Source organism: Periplaneta americana, chromosome 6 (genome assembly GCF_040183065.1).
Source record: "Periplaneta americana isolate PAMFEO1 chromosome 6, P.americana_PAMFEO1_priV1, whole genome shotgun sequence".
In the NCBI taxonomy this organism is placed as follows: Eukaryota; Metazoa; Arthropoda; class Insecta; order Blattodea; family Blattidae; genus Periplaneta; species Periplaneta americana.
This window is the reverse complement of record NC_091122.1, coordinates 147,163,874-147,180,417: the sequence shown is the minus strand read 5'-3', so window position 1 is coordinate 147,180,417 and position 16,544 is coordinate 147,163,874. Positions and strand designations below refer to the sequence as shown.

General features: G+C 33.6%; 2 protein-coding genes across 3 annotated transcripts in view; one reads left to right on the top strand and one right to left on the bottom strand.

The window, feature by feature from the left end:
• Window positions 1-4,679, top strand: part of LOC138701893 (glucose dehydrogenase [FAD, quinone]-like) — a 43,679-nt gene extending 39,000 nt beyond the window's left edge. The window contains exon 4 of the mRNA XM_069829249.1: window positions 413-4,679. Coding sequence (XP_069685350.1) covers window positions 413-1,764 — 1,352 coding nt within the window. The 3' untranslated portion in view covers window positions 1,765-4,679. The remainder of the gene's footprint in view (window positions 1-412) is intronic.
• Window positions 4,352-16,544, bottom strand: part of Sirt7 (sirtuin 7) — a 50,074-nt gene continuing 37,881 nt past the window's right edge. Inside the window, exon 7 of one of the 2 annotated variants that reach the window (XM_069829247.1) lies at window positions 4,352-16,544. This exon is cut by the window's right edge and continues 18,153 nt beyond it. Coding sequence is in view for 1 of the 2 variants with exons in the window: in XM_069829248.1 (XP_069685349.1) it covers window positions 15,783-15,824 (42 nt within the window). In the remaining variant the exon portion in view is untranslated. The other variant, XM_069829248.1, reaches the window with a different exon arrangement.

The following is a 16,544-nucleotide window of genomic DNA, read 5'->3' as shown; positions in this document are numbered from 1 at the left end:
GCTATTCCAGAACAGAGTCTAGACTGGAGAGCAGTGTCATTTTCCTTTAGCTTGGCCTCAAGATACTGAGTCTCCAAACAGGTAACGGTAGTTGGATTCTGCATTGAGTTACAGAAACAAAAGTGAAAATCTAAAACTGTTTTGGTGAATTATCAATAGTCGAACAATGTAGTCGACATTTGCACAAGCCGTATTCCAAATCACTGTTAGAATTTAGCGTGCATGACGTCCGAATGGCCGCTGATTTCCCATAATGCCTAGTAATAGTAATAGAAAAGGTACCTCTTGCGCCCCCCCCCCCCCCAAATATTGCACCTTGGCCTCAAGTCCAGTGGGTTCATTTATAAATCTGGTACTCCTCCGGAATCATTTTTAAATTAAAATCATTGACTGTGATCATTAATTATTTCAGGGAACGAAGGCTGGGGTTTTGATGATGTGCTTCCGTACTTCAAGAAATCTGAAAATAATGCCGACCAAGACATTGCTGCAAACACGATGTACCATTCGAAGGGTGGGCCTCTGAATGTCCAGAGATTTGCGTTCAAGGATAAGAACGTGCAGCCACTCGTGGATGCGCTGGAAGAGCTAGGTTACCACCAAGTCGATATCAACGGCGGAAATCAAACTGGTGTTACTATTGCACAATTCACTCAGAAGAATGGCAGTCGGTTAAGCAGCAACAAAGCTTTCTTGGCACCTGTCCGCAAAAGAAAGAATTTGACTGTAGTAACAAATGCGAGAGTTGTCAGAGTCGTGATGGATCCCATCACGAAAAGAGCTACAGGCGTGGAGTACGTCTGGGAGAAGTTCAAGCATATGGGCAAACACACAATTCGGGCTGAGAAGGAGATCATCTTGAGTGCCGGTGCCATTAAATCCCCACAGCTACTCATGTTATCGGGAATTGGTCCTCGAAGTGTCCTCACTGAGAAAGGAATAGAAGTGATTGAAGACCTGCAAGTTGGTCAGAATCTGCAGGACCATCCTACTAGCAACGGCATTCTTTTGAATTTAGGAGACAAACAGAAATCCATTTCCAATGGTCTCAATATTCTAAGAGAGTTTTCTGAATATATGAGAAACAATGATGGGCCACTCTCGCAGGTGGGTCCACTACAAGTGTCATTCTATATAAAATCCAGATATGCAGATCCAAAAATCGACTATCCAGATATACAATTTTTCCTACCACCAGTTTACAAAACCAAAGAAGCTCCGGGTGAAGTCAAAAGTCCAAATACTCAGTACAATCGTATTATGTTTCAGCCTGGGGTTATGATGCAAAAAAGCAGAGGTTACGTTACTATAACTGATTCAAATCCCTTTTCCGACCCTGTTATAGTTCCTCATTATTTCCAAGTTGAGGATGATCTGAATGTACTTATTGATGCCTACAATTTCATATACAAGAACTTATCCAATACTAAAGTGTTCAAAGGTTTGGGCATGGCATTAGACACTACGCCGGCACCAGAATGTGCCCATGAAAAATTTGGTACAGAACCGTACTGGATTTGTTTAGCAAGGAACCTTACCCTGACGCTCCATCACTTCAGTGGAACTTGCAAGATGGGACCCCGAAGTGATACTTCATCTGTTGTTGATGCAAACCTGCTTGTACATGGTACCAAGAATCTCCGGGTAGCAGACGCATCCATAATCCCCGTGTTAGGAAACTCCAATACTAATGCTCCAGTTATTATGATAGGAGAGAAAGCTGCAGACATTATTAAAGAAAGCTTTGTTGTGACATTCTCATAAGTGATCATAGTTACTACACACAAACCTAGGTTGTACGTAACTAAAGTGGAATGATTTAAATTACACACATCTCAAAACTACGTATAAATAAAGTTTGCTTATAAGGTAATTTTCGAATGACTAGCAATTACTTTCACAGAACATAGAGAGCTGGGGACAGTTAAGAATTCTTTTAACTTTTCCAGACGTTTTATAATTTCTCCAAATGTTCAATACAGAGAAAATCACTAGAATTTTAATAGTATATGTAAATGCACTACAATGTAAAGTTTTTTCTTCAATCATGAACTCAGGCTTTAAGATATCTGACATCAAGTACTAATACAGCATAAAAAAAGAACATTTTTGTAATGTAAATACGAAGAAATCGAACTGGAAGTCAGAGTAAAAAGAATTAAAATTTTATGAAAAATAACTACCATCTCCCACACATAGTAGCAGAGGCTTTTATGTGACTAACAAATATCAGGGTTATAAGATGTCAAGATTTTTCTGGGCATTTCCTGCTTTTTCAACAGTGTGGCAGATGATATTAAAAATCAGGAAATGTCCCGACTTTTTTTAATGGGTGGTTGATTATGAAGTTGGGTCTTGCAAGTGGTACTGTCTAAAATAAAAACTCCCTGTTACTGTACAGGCAAAAAATACACTCGAAAACATTCATTATGTTCAACTAGCCTTTAATACACTTTGAAATGGAGGATGTAAGATGTCTGAAAACATTTGACTTTGATATCTGTAAAAAAAGTAACGGCTGGAATCTCATACTTTGCTTAAATGCTTATAAATTTGTTCTTTTATCGAAAACCATGGTCTGGCACCTCAAGGATAGTTGTGATCTGTTAATTTCAAGCTTACAGACCATCGTGATATATCTAACACGCCTACTAACCTGATGACACAGCGCCTCAAGACTGAAGCCTCCAGTAATAAGTAAAGAGACTCTAAATAAAGATCTAAATACCTATCTAGTTTAGCTAAAATTATGATGTCTGTTGATTTCATTCAGAATATGGCAGTAGTCTGTAATGGCCTTATTATGAGAGATCTAACAATTCCAGAAGCTTAAAAGCGTGCTGTATTTAAGGTATTTGAATCTATGGTACATTCGCCAGGATCTTATGTTGAGGAGAAATTCTCTGCTTCAGAACAAAAAGTTTTCAAAGATAGTGAGCTACACAAAAGGACAAAGATAGTTGAAATACATCTTGGCCAATTTTACAAAAGCATGGCAGAGGCTTATCAATCCCACACAAACATCCTACTTGTTGACAATCTAACATTAGTAATACAAAATGGTAGACAGGTAAAAAAGAGACTGTTGAAAGATTTGACTTGTGAATACAAACATATATAACCTGTAGTGATACATGCATTTCAAACTTGTATGAACATTTCCATCTTGAAGACAAGCGAAAGTGCATTAAGGCCTTCAGGGGATATACTGACTTCAATGTGAAATCACCAGACCATTGTAGTTTGTCACATATAATAGATTCTATTAAGATTTTAACTTCAGAATGGGAAGACGCACTAGTGTAACGAACGATATCTGGACTAAGAAAAGGAATAGGCCTCTATAAAATAGATTCTAGGCTTTTGTTCCCAAAAATATGTTAGGCCACCAGTGTCAGCATTTAACTCCATGCCTTATGTCGTTGTTGTTCCTGCAATAACTCCTATGTGACATATTTATCGATTTTCAGATTTTTGCTCTATTAAATAACTTAAATAGTGATACAGCAAATAATAAAATCTTCTATATGTAATTCTATTTCTTTCTTTTTTTCGAAAATGTAAGAATTCACAATCTCCTATGCACTACTGCCACAGAAGAATAAATGTGTTTTCTCTTCCTACTGAAAAATTTCATATTTTGCACACAGGAGTTATTGCAGGAACAACGACAATGTGCAATTGTGGCTGCGATCTGGAACGAGGTCTGCAGAGGAGACTGCAAGCCGATGAAATAACCTTGAAAAAGAAGTGCAGTACGAGTCCGTATGGGGTCTATTCTAACCAAGGAGATTTCAATCCAAGTTGATATAACCATTTTTTCTTATACACATATGAGGAATCGATACCTGAAGATTTGCCCACTTTTTTCATTACACCCTGTATTATTAGCAGAAAGTATTACTAAATCGCATTTGAATAAACTAAATTAATAACTTAATTTGAAAAACGTAAATAGTTCATACAACTCCTGTTTATGGAATCTATTCGACTATGCTGTCACTCAAAGTATTTCTCATTTCCAAAAGACAGCAAATTCAATGTACTTGTAGTAGTATTGCTTTATAGGGCGCCTCAGCAGCTATGACTATTTGCGCCCAAAATGCATTGAAACCATAATGTAACAGAGAGTTCGTGTCATTACAATTACATGTAAGTAGTTATTTATATAATCCAGAAAGTTGTTATGTAAAACTTGTATGTGCAGATACTCAGATGTCTTAATTTAAATTTTTTTAGTCAGGTTCTACAAAACTGGTTATGTAACTTGTAGTTTCACTAGTAACAACTCATACTTCTGAAAATTCACTGTATATTTTTTACTTTAAACCAGGTCACAACATAAAACAAATAGTCATAAATGAGGATTTATTTATGAACATATATGTTTTGTAACAACTCATACATTCATACATAAGCTTTGTATGGCTTTCAAACTGTGACAACCTTGTACATTAATTGAAAGAACCAGGTACTTATAATTTTAACAATGAACTTGTAAATTAGAGAAGAGAGACAACAAACATTAGTTTCTTAATAATTAGTATACACCTATTAATTGTTCGATGATTACAATGATTCCTGTATGAATTTCATAAAAGGTTGAACTGAGAGGAAACGTCCTGAGATTGATAACAAGTGACATAACAAAAAGTGAAACAAAAAATTACAGTGAAATTAGGGACTTCATGAACTGTTCTCTTTCTTTTGCTACTATGCTGCTAATCCTTTCTCTTTTCGATACAGAATAGTCACTTAAATCGGATTCACATTTATCAAGTAGTTTGAATTCAAGTGAACTGAGTTCAAGTTGTGGTTCATAAATTGTCAAATCACACTTGTACCAAGTTAGAAGAAAAATGGCATCGGTGAAAGTTATTTCATTTTATTCATTGTATTCCACAGATCTTACAGTAGCTTTGAAGCTTTAAGATGTGGAACAAGTCAAAATTTTGCATGATTACAATTTTTTTCGCGAGATGAAGTGAGGTGAGGCTGAGAATTCGCCATAGATGACCTGACATTTGCCTTATGGTTGGGGAAAACATCGAAAAAAAAAACCCAGCCAGGTAATCAGACCAAACGGGGATCTAACCCAAGCCCGAGTGCAGCTCCGGACCAGCTGGAATTTGATTGTTACCATTCACAGCCAAACAACGTTCCAGTCTATGAATGGTCCTCATTTTGAGCATCTATAGGATAACAGAGAGGGTTTGGAATTGAACGAGTTACATCAGCTGCTTGTCTATGCGGATGACGTGAATATGTTACGAGAAAATCCACAAACGATTAGGGAAAACACGGGAATTTTACTGGAAGCAAGTACAGAGATAGGTTTGGAAGTAAATCCCGAAAAGACAAAGTATATGATTATGTCTCGTGACGAGAATATTGTACGAAATGGAAATATAAAAATTGGAAATTTATCTTTTGAGGAGGTGGAGAAGTTCAAATATCTGGGAGCAACAGTAACAAACATAAATGATACTCGGAAGGAAATTAAACACAGAATAAATATGGGAAATGCCTGTTATTATTCGGTTCAGAAACTTTTATCATCCAGTCTACTGTCCAAAAATCTGAAAGTTAGAATTTCTAAAATGTGTAGAGACCGGGAAAAATGGATGAAATGGACGGAGAGAGGCAAACCCGACGCTTAGCAGCAGAAGGGACTGAAGAAGAAGAAGAATTTATAAAACAGTTATATTACCGGTTGTTCTGTATGGTTGTGAAACTTGGACTCTCACTTTGAGAGAGGAACAGAGATTAAGGGTGTCTGAGAATAAGGTGCTTAGGAAAATATCTGGGGCTAAGAGGGATGAAGTTACATGAGAATGGAGAAAGTTACACAACACAGAACTGCAGGCATTGTATTCTTCACCTGACATAATTAGGAACATTAAATCCAGACGTTTGAGATGGACACGGTATGCAGCACGTATGGGCGAATCCAGAAATGCATATAGAGTGTTAGTTGGGAGGCCAGAGGGAAAAAGACCTTTAGGGAGGCCGAGACGTAGATGGGAAGATAAAATATTAAAATGGATTTGAGGGAGGTGGGATATGATGATAGAGAATGGATTAATTTTGCTCAGGATAGGGACCAATGGCGGGCTTATGTGAGGGCGGCAATGAACCTGCGGGTTCCTTAAAAGCCAGTAAGTAAGTAAGTTGTAACATTTGGTTAGTGATAGTGTTTTGTTTAGTTTTATGGCCTACTCAACATGATTTTACATACTTATTTGTCTAAAGTTCGAAGCCCATGAAACAAGTTTAATAAATAGTTAAAAGACATGAAATGGGTGAATGGATAAAATTTCTACTCATCCATAGGTAAAATTTAATGGTGATTCGGAATATGTACATTTTAATATAGACTGCCATTAAAAAAATTAAGTTTATTGCCACGGCCTGTATGCCTGAATAACTTTTTTCGAACACCGGTATCATACTGTATGGTTTATCTCCAATAGCTTTTGTATAAAACTTTTTTTTTTTGTAAAATTAAAATTTAAGAAGTTATTAGCAATATTCCACACTTATTTTTCACTCTGTGTAATGACATAATGAAATATTGCGTCCCATCCGAAAATAGGTAGGTTCTAAATTTACTTAAAAATACGTTAAAACAAGTTCCTAGAGTGATTGTGTATTGTTCTAAAATAATATGGCTTCAGATGGAGGGTGTTAATTTTCTTCTTCACTTACTCGTATTTGTGTCTATTCAAACCAGTGCACAGTGGTTTATATGTTACCATTAAAACTAAAAAATCTGTCAAAACCAGTTTCAACTAATAAAAACTAGTTTTAAAAGTGTAGATAGATAGAAAGCGAGTTTTCATAAGATCTAGAATCAATGACAGGTTAGGTTTGGTTTGTTTAGGCTTTTACCAAACAAAAACCTAAACAAACCAAACCTAACCTTTCACTGATTCTAGATCTTTTGAAAACTCGCTATCTACCTACATTTACTTGAACTAGTTTTTACTAGTTGAACTAACTGGTTTTGACGGATTTCGGGTTTTAACGGTAACATATACACAATAAAACTTCATTTATACGTTTCTATGGGCATTAAGAAAAAAATACATAAGTGAGGAAAATGTATAACTGAAATGGCATTTAATAACATCTGAAATAGCATTTGAAGATTATATGGGAATAATGTGTTTTAAGTCAATTTAATAAAATTTTCGCAAGAGAAATTTAGATATTTCACTTGATATTGATTCACTTTATAACGTTTTTTAATATTAAAAATTTGATAAAGTTTAAAACTTCATAGTGTTAAAAAGATAATACTACACCTAATATACGCACTTCGAAATGGTCGTAAGTTGTATTCAAGGTATATTGCCTTTTTAACAATATATTTCAACACTTTAAAATTTTTTAGCTTTAAACTTCTATTAAATTTTAAATACAGAAATTTAGAACTACATATAGCTAAGACATCTTCGAGTCTATAGTACAGTACTCAAATTTATAACACATATTCTTGAAGAATGCAAGATTATTTGTAGAAATTCTTAACTGTTTAGAGCCAAAGCTGGCTGATATTACATTTCAAACTTCAATGCACACAATTCCATGAAATTGACTGACCTTGTTCTTACAATGTATTCTTCATTCATTTAGTAACAAGTGATTATTTTAAAATAAAACCAATAAAAAAAAAAGTAAGTTATTTTGGACTACTTGCTCCTAAGGAATGAACCATGCTTTCAAACTGTGATAACAGTTCCGTAATTTGTTCACTTACATCATAATGTGTTTTGAAGCATTTCAGTGTTTCTAAAGCAGTAACAGTGTCATTAAAGGATACAAGATTGTTGGAGGAAAGCATGGGCAGCTTAGAATTTCCACAAAGTAAGTCGCATCTTAATATTGAACACGTGCTGCATTTTTGAATTCTTACATGTTCATGGAAAACCTAATTTCAAGCGAAATTTATTTTGAACGTATAAATGACAATTCGTATCTCGCAGGGTTTAAAATGCATTTGTATAAGTGTAAAAAATGAATAAATGAAAAACGTATATCCAAAATTAACATGAACAGTATAGAAATTTTGCCAGGCCCTCAGAAAAAACAAATAATGTGAAAAACGCATATGTGAAACGTATGAAAGAAGTTTTACTGTAAACTATTAATACAAAATGCACAATATACTGCTCTTCATGGAAACAGTATCAATGTTAATAAAAGTGTGAAGCTTAGAGTCCGTAATATATTAAAAATAGCAAATGCTGAAGTTAAAAGGTTCCCAGGATCTTTGCTGTGCATATACAGTGTATTTTTTAGCTACAGAACACCTTGCCAACAACAACCATTATTCCTATAGTTGCCAGGCATCCCATATTGTACAGGATATCCCATATTTAAGAATGAAAAAGCTTGTCCCTTATTCACCTCATATGGAACGTCCAAAATCTCGTATTTATGGACTAATAACAGAATGGATTATTACATCAGTACTGTAACTTAAAAAAATCATACAACTACACTGAGAATGTTTTCAAACATCTGGGTCCATTAAATTTTAATAGATTATAGATTCTTTGAAATTCACAGATGTTTGTCCAGATTTCTATATAGACAGTTTCTATAAAGAATTTTCAAAATTTAAGGAAGATATAATTGAAACCGGGACTATTCAATACAATAAAAGTATAAGTAAAAAGTGGATCAATTTCTTTACCGAAGACACACGTACATAAACATTATCTATCTTCAAAACCCAAGAGTGCTATAAAAATAAGCATTTATTGTTTTGATTGATTTCATTTACTTAAGGATCAGACTAAAATGTTTAATCAGTTGTCTCCAGTCTTTTCAACTGGGTTTTTGTTGCTGCCTTTTCGCAGAATATGGAAAAGACAAGTGGAAAAAATGTGTTGATCACGTTAAAAATAACTAAGAACAATATTTTTGTAGTAGTAATGTATTAGACAGAAAAACAGACAGAATAATTTCGTTAGAAGTTCAAGTGATAGCATCAGATGACTTGTCAATCAGTGAGACAATGGTTCAGATTAATGGAGGAAGACCCCGCCTCCAGCGCAACGGTAAGGTTTAGTAACCTCCTACAGCGGAGTTTTGGTAGTTTTTAACCTATAATTAGTAATTCAGTGTGAGTGTGTTCAGATAGGTACAAAACTCTGATATTATGGCATGGTGTATATATGGGGTTGTCTTAAATTATGTGTATTTTTCTTACAATAAATATCACACCACATCCTGTCCCTTATTGACATTCTGAAAACCTGGCAACCCTAATTCTTCACCGTGAAACATGGAGCATTACTTTTGGTAGAAAGCAGATAAGTTCGGTTTCTGTTAATACAATCTTCTTCTTCTTTGATACATTTATCCAGCCTCTGCAACAATAGCATAATGTCTCCTGTATGTGTTGGGTAAATTTTCAAATGATCTCCTTATCTTCTGACATTGTATTTTCAATGTTGTTAGGAAGTTTAGCTGCACATTACGATAAAGGATTTCTTCCTGATGTGAGCACAGTTTAGATATGACTGTTGGGGCAAGTCCAAATTTATGTAAGTAGATTTGGATTATGATGTGACAATATCTGACCTTGTCTCCAAAGGTTTGTATCTCCCTTGCGGACATGTTAGTATAATGTTACGTGAATATCCTTTGCATTTAGTTTATATGAGTTTTCTGTAGTTGAATTTAGTCACTGGATTTTCCAGTTTTGAGTAAAAATTTTATAATTCAATAACAGCAGTATTCGCCCAGTTTATAGCAGTTGTTGGAAATACTCTCCACCAGCATGTTGTTTTAAAGTGGCACTGCATTATCTTCAGTTCTTCTACAATTTAGAGACTGTACTTACACACTTCATTCCTTAAATTCCTGCTAAATAAGAATCATGCAGCAAGAGATCAGGAGAGGATCTTACATTTTCATCTAACTTCTCTGCTGTTAGAAATCCAAAGTCGCCACTTCTTGCATAAAATATCCCAAAACTGTCACTCGTTTACAGTCTATGTATATCATGTTCATGTTATAAATAGTCGTAGTGATATCAGGAAATCTGCTTTGAAATTTCTTCTTTTTGTCTTCAATGGCTTTAAGCTCCCACGGAAGTATCGTTCTCATGTAATCACTATGACAACCATGCAGCATAAAAGCATTAATAGTGAAGTGAAACTTGACACATCACTTGCAGTTGGTAATCTAACTCTCATTGTAGCAATTACATAGTTTGCAATGAGTCTGTTTTAGATCATAATAAACATAGTTAAAAAAAATTAAGCATAATGCTTAATGTTTAATATCAGACCTCTACATTTTAATACCTATTGGAGGGTGGAGGAAGCAACTAAAACATGTAAAAAAATCTCTGAAGATTACAATATTGCTCTTCAAAATTTAACAAATATAATAATAATCATGAAAATAGCTGCCAGTTATTTTAAAATTTGATTTGCTTGAGTGTTTTCTCCAGTAAGCAGTTTGAATAATGCAGAGCCTATTTTTTAATCAAACAATGAAATATTTTTAACATTATTTTTAAAAATAAATGCTGATATAGTGAAACAGAGGTGTAATTCCAATAACAAAGCAAAATTTGAAAATATGTAACATGTATTGTTACAGGATGTATAAAAATAATAAAGCATAACAAAACATGTTTTTAAAAAGAAAAGGCATAACTATTAAAACATGAATTTAGTTGGCCTGATAATCATTGTTCTAACATACATCATCCTCTTCACATGATCATGCTCAACTGCTGATAACAAAGGGCACAGAGTAATTCAAAACACGATTTATGAGAATTTGAAGGTACATGACTTTAATAATACGTACATCAGTTTTCCTTAGAAGTATGATGGTGATGTGTGTTATTAACGAAAGTTATGCTCCATACTTTGCAGGCACAGGAAAAACTGTTGCTGATAGGTAGACTGTTCACAGGCTACTCTGTAGCTAAAATTGACACTGTATACTTGGCTCGGAAACATGACGGCCTCTCTTCTTGGAATTGGTAATCCCTCATAAACCCCCATCCTCTACTCAACCCCTAGCCGCGTGGCAGAAATACAATAGATCCCAGCATTGCCAAATCTAGTAGTCATTGCCTCTACCTGTTGGGTTTCACCCATTCTCAGTGTCTTTGTCGACGTGTTGTTTTATACCATTGTGCGCTTCAATATGTCTAATTTATTCCGGTCATGATTAATGAGTGTTGGAGCAGATGATCCGCAGCCAGACCTCCTAATACACCTGAAGATCCAGGACCATCACGACAAGAACAACAAATAACACCGTCGAAGAAAACAGAATATCTTATTTGCAGAGGAGCGTAGCTAAGAAAACAAAGTGTTAAAATTGTGTCTAACATTAGAAATTCTATCCATAAAGTGATCGAAAGTTCAGGCAGTTTAATAAGTATAAATCTTAACCACTTAACATCGGAAGCAACCGGCGGAGTTGGATATATGGGCATAGAAATTGAGAATTACGGTTCACCAACTAAAGAGAAAATAAACAAATTAAAACAGAATTCGGTAAGATAGACGATTTTATACGTGATTTACTTCGCCGAACAGTATGTGAACAGTACGCGAAAGAGATATCGCCAACAGCAACACAGTCCTTAGCAACCTAAATAATGACATTATTCACAGCACTGCTTAAAAGTTTTCTAACTTACAGCAGTGAATTAAATATTTTTAAATCACTCTACATGACAACCAACATATTAGCAATAGTAAAATGAATATATATGAACTTCTTCGCCAACAACACAGTACAAAGAAAAGCCCTACAATTTAAAATTAAATTTACATACCAGTAATGAATAAAATATTGTATAGCATACTAGAGTAAACAGATTTTATGCGTTCGTGGAAATTATCACCCAAGGCGAAGCTGATAAAATCTAAATTTACTCTTTTGTACTATAAATTCTATAACTATTCAATGATCACAGTTTCAGAAAATTTACCAGCGCAACATTCTTAATTAAGTATAAAATTCTGGAACTTCAATAACATGAGAATTTAACACTTATTATAGAAGTCTGCATTTTTTTGTTTATTTAGGCAAAACATGTTAGTGAAAATATAAATATAAAGTGTTTTTAAAGTAAGTTTGTTCATTTTTATACCAATTTTGTTTTAGTAATTATAAATTAAGGTATATTTACAAAGATAATATAGTCTTTCTGAAAATCGCAGTTTGAAAAACGTTTGCAAATCACAATGACTTCAAGAATTGGCAACTCGGCTAAGGGTTTATCCCTTGCGCGTGCCTGCAGTTAACTGGTGAAGGGGATGAGGGAAGGTCGTCATGTTTTCGTGCGAAGTATATCTAAGATATCTAAACTAGAGTGAAACATACAGAGCAAGTCAAATCCAAGTTACCAGCATTCTTACCGATCCATGAGGTTACTTTTTGATGGATGGCATGTTAGGTTTTGCCAGCCTCTTCTTTGCTTTAATCTCAGCAAAGGATACAATGCGTGGATTTTTCGTATCAGTTGTTGAAGTAAACTGCTTATACAATTCTGCTGGCACTTTCCAGTGTCAATTTCAATTACTTAGTTGTCTGAATTGTATTGAGAAATATGTATTTTTAACCATTTATTCATTGAAACGTATCTACTGAAGGAGTTATACAGGTTGTGATTACTCAAGTTTCGATGCTCTTTTCCAAAGGATGCACAATTATACAGCAGTGTGTTGTTAAATTATGTAATAAGTGGCAAGAAACAAATTAAATTCTCGATAAGAAAAAGCATGCTCTAACAAAACAAACACTTGAAGATAAGCGTGTGAAGATGGAGTTGAGATTAAAAAAAAAGTATCTGTCACCTAGCACAAGATCTGAACATATCGTAATGTTTTGGGGTGAGGGATTTCAAATTTCGTAAGTTTAATTCATTTACTCTTAGTTTTTTCCAAAAGTAGGTCCAGGTTCCTCACTACATCCCAGCATTCTTCCACATTTTTCTCCTGAAGTCCCACTACACGCCCAAAAAAGTGCAGATATGGTGTGGGATTAGTGCGTGAAGAATAGATGGTACCATTATTTTTTTTACAAAACAATTAATTCAGAGTGTTATGAAAACAACATTTTGTGACCATTTTTACAACATTTCATGGAACAACAAAAGAATTACACATTTTTTCACAGCACACAAATCAGCATATTTCGATAGAAGCCCTACGTGAAATTTTTTTATAATAGAGTAATAAGTAGTGTACTATGGCCTGCCAGGTCTCCAGATTTACTGGTAACTTGTATTTATGGGATATTCTGAAACCAAAAGTGTACGAAAACAGCTTGTGTACTCTGGAAGCTCTCAAGAATGAAATAACATGGCTAATACAAAATATTAATGAGAATGAGCTCCAGAGAGTGTTACAGAACTTCATATATCGCTGTAATATGCATATAGAACATAATGCCGGATATTTTGAGCAATTGCTCTGAAAGTCAGACAAGATTCTCTTAATTTCCTTAAATAATTAACTAGCTATGCAAAAGATCACTTGCCAAAATGTTGTGCCTTGAAATGGTAAGAATGTTATCTGTGAAAGCTGGCGATCTATTTGCTAGACTTTAGTGCCAAGATACAGCAGGACAGCAGGAGTGTTGGTCTCTTAGGTTTGACTCACTCTGTATGGGGTTAACCTGTCAACTAATTTTTAAATTTTTTTCATATAAAAACCTGAACCAAAGTGCAGTGTGAAAAAACTCAGTTGGGTATTTCCAGTTTTTAATTCATTCCCAAATGTTGATTCTATTAAAATATTTACACTGAAGACATTCCTTAGAATATTCTGAATTTCAATCCTTCGAGAAATACAATTAGCTTGAAGGCATAACATAATATCGGAATTATATATTATTGTTTGCATTTAAATACTACAAACGTTTGCTGAATGTAAGATAATATTGCACATTTCCAGCTTAAGATTCTCAATCTCTCATAATATTTATGTGTAAAACAGTAAAATGTAGTAAAGAAACACTTGGCAAATGTCAATACTGACAATAAAAATTATCAACATTATTAATGTAAATAATCTGCAGTGAAAAATTAAGTGATCATTCAAGTGTTGACCAAAATATTTACAAAATCCCTAAGCAATAGAAAACACATATTCCATTATATGAATACTTCATTCAGGAATCACTTCAATTTGCTTATGCAAATAAATCACATATCATATCTAATGTGCGAGTATCTGAGCAGTGCTAAGATGTTAAAATACAGTTTATGTTTAAAACCCCTGTCGGCATTTACCTTTGAAATGCTATAAATTCCACTAAAATGTAATCATTAAGAAATCCCGAAAGAATTAACAGAGAATAAAACATGAAGAGTTTAATTTCTTCCATTTCCCAATCAAATTAAAATAAAGTTACGATTTTCTTAAGATTATAATTTTTTTATATTGTGAAAAATAAAAAAGTATATAAAAAGTTCCACATCAAGTAACACAGACTGAATAAAATTCCCTCACACTAATTACTACACAAATACCAACAGTAACACACATACATTAAAAAATTAAAATATATATAAAAATTAAAACAACAATTATGTTGTTACATCTCTTACATTAGCAGACCATTTTACTCCTTACAGAAACCCTATTTCATTGTTAATTACAACTGATATCCATCTAATACCAATGTGAGTATGTGTAATACCAATAATATTATTCCAATGAGAAAATTAGAGGTAAAGGAATATTTTCCGGCAACAGTGCAAGGCAAATGCCTTTTATTTCCTAATAAAAAATAGATATAAAATGAAATGCAAAGAGTTTAATTTCAAGAATGTCCTACTTCAAGATGTTATAAAATTGCAATTCATTAGTTTCTACCAGAGAACAATCAATCACAATTGCATTCCAAACAGATAGTTGGCACCACTTTCTTTTCATGAAACAGATGTCATAACATGTTGATTGTGAGTGAATTATGAAAAAGCAAAGTAAAAAAATGTTTGCAAATCGATTGGCCAGTTAAAAAGGGATACAACTCAAAATTTAAAATTTGGGGGGCGGGGGGGACTGCATTTTAAAGTTTCACGTTGCTATGAAAAAAGGATAATTGAAATTACTCTAAATTCTCCTAATGATGCTTTATATTATTATAATAATAATAATAATAATAATAATAATAATAATAATAATAATTTATTGCTAGAACAAAGAAAAGTTATATATTTTTTTACATATATAAAAATCACTCTAGCATCCCCAGAAAGAGTACATACTCGTGCTCAGGAAGCATTCCACAAAATTTTAAAACATTTTATTAATTAACATAATAAAAAGTAGATTTTCTAAAATAAGGAGCATTAGCAAATTGAATGTTTGGTAATTTAATTGTTATTTTATTATAGAGCCTTGGACCCAAGTTGCTACTGCGATTATAAGCTACAGCCGTGGTACATTTAGGTTCTGTCAGATCTTTTAATTTTGTATTTGTGTGAATACAAAATTAAATGTATTTCGGTTTTTATGAACGAAATTCAATAAGACAGCGTTATAAATTTGATGAATATCATCATCATCATCCTTCACGAATTAGGCCTCTCTAGACCTGTTTCGGCCCCATCTAGCAGTCTTCTTAAAGGTCTTCCTGGTCGACGATGTCCTCTAGGTTTATATTGCATCATAATTTTTGGGATTCTTGAATTTTCCATTCTTCTTACATGATCTAGCCAATTTAATTTGTATCTGCTGATTTTTTCTTCTACTGACTCTACTTCTAATTGTTCTAAAATTTCTTCATTCCTTTTTCGGTCTAAAAGAGTACATCCTGCTGTCCTCCTGAAAAATTTCATTTCCGTTGCTTTGATTCTGTTCATGTCTTTTTTCTTAAATGTCCAAATCTCGCTTCCGTATAAAAGGGAGGGTAATGCTAGTGTATTATATATTTTTATTCTTGTATTGATGGATATCAAATACTTTAAATTCAAAATACAACAATTTTGTGGGATAATCAAGATGCTTATTAAAACATATTTTTATTATTCTTCTCTGTAGCAGTGTTATTGACTTGAGGGAGGTACTAAAAGGATAACTCCATCTTATAATACCATATTGTTTTATAGCTTGTACTAATACGAGGTAAATAGTTGTTAAGTATGGATAGTCAAATAATTTCGTAGGATAATAAAAGAGTGAATAATTTTTCTAAATTTACGCCAAAGAAAAAGAATATGTTTATCTCAACGTAAATGTTGGCCGATTTTTATTTCGAGATATTTAATTTGAGGAGATTCATTTATAATAGGACAGTTACAATTATTACAAGAACAATTGGATGTATGAATTTTTAAACACAAGAGCAAATTAGGAGATTTCATACCAACAGATGTTAACGGAAATGGTACAACCGTATGTACTATAAGTTTCAATTAGAGTGAGTGATTCATTCATTCATAGTGTTCTGTCCAAGGGCAGGTCTTTCACTGCAAACCCAGCATTCTCCAGTCTTTCCTATTTTTCTACCTTCCTCTTAGTCTCCGCATATAATCCATATATCTT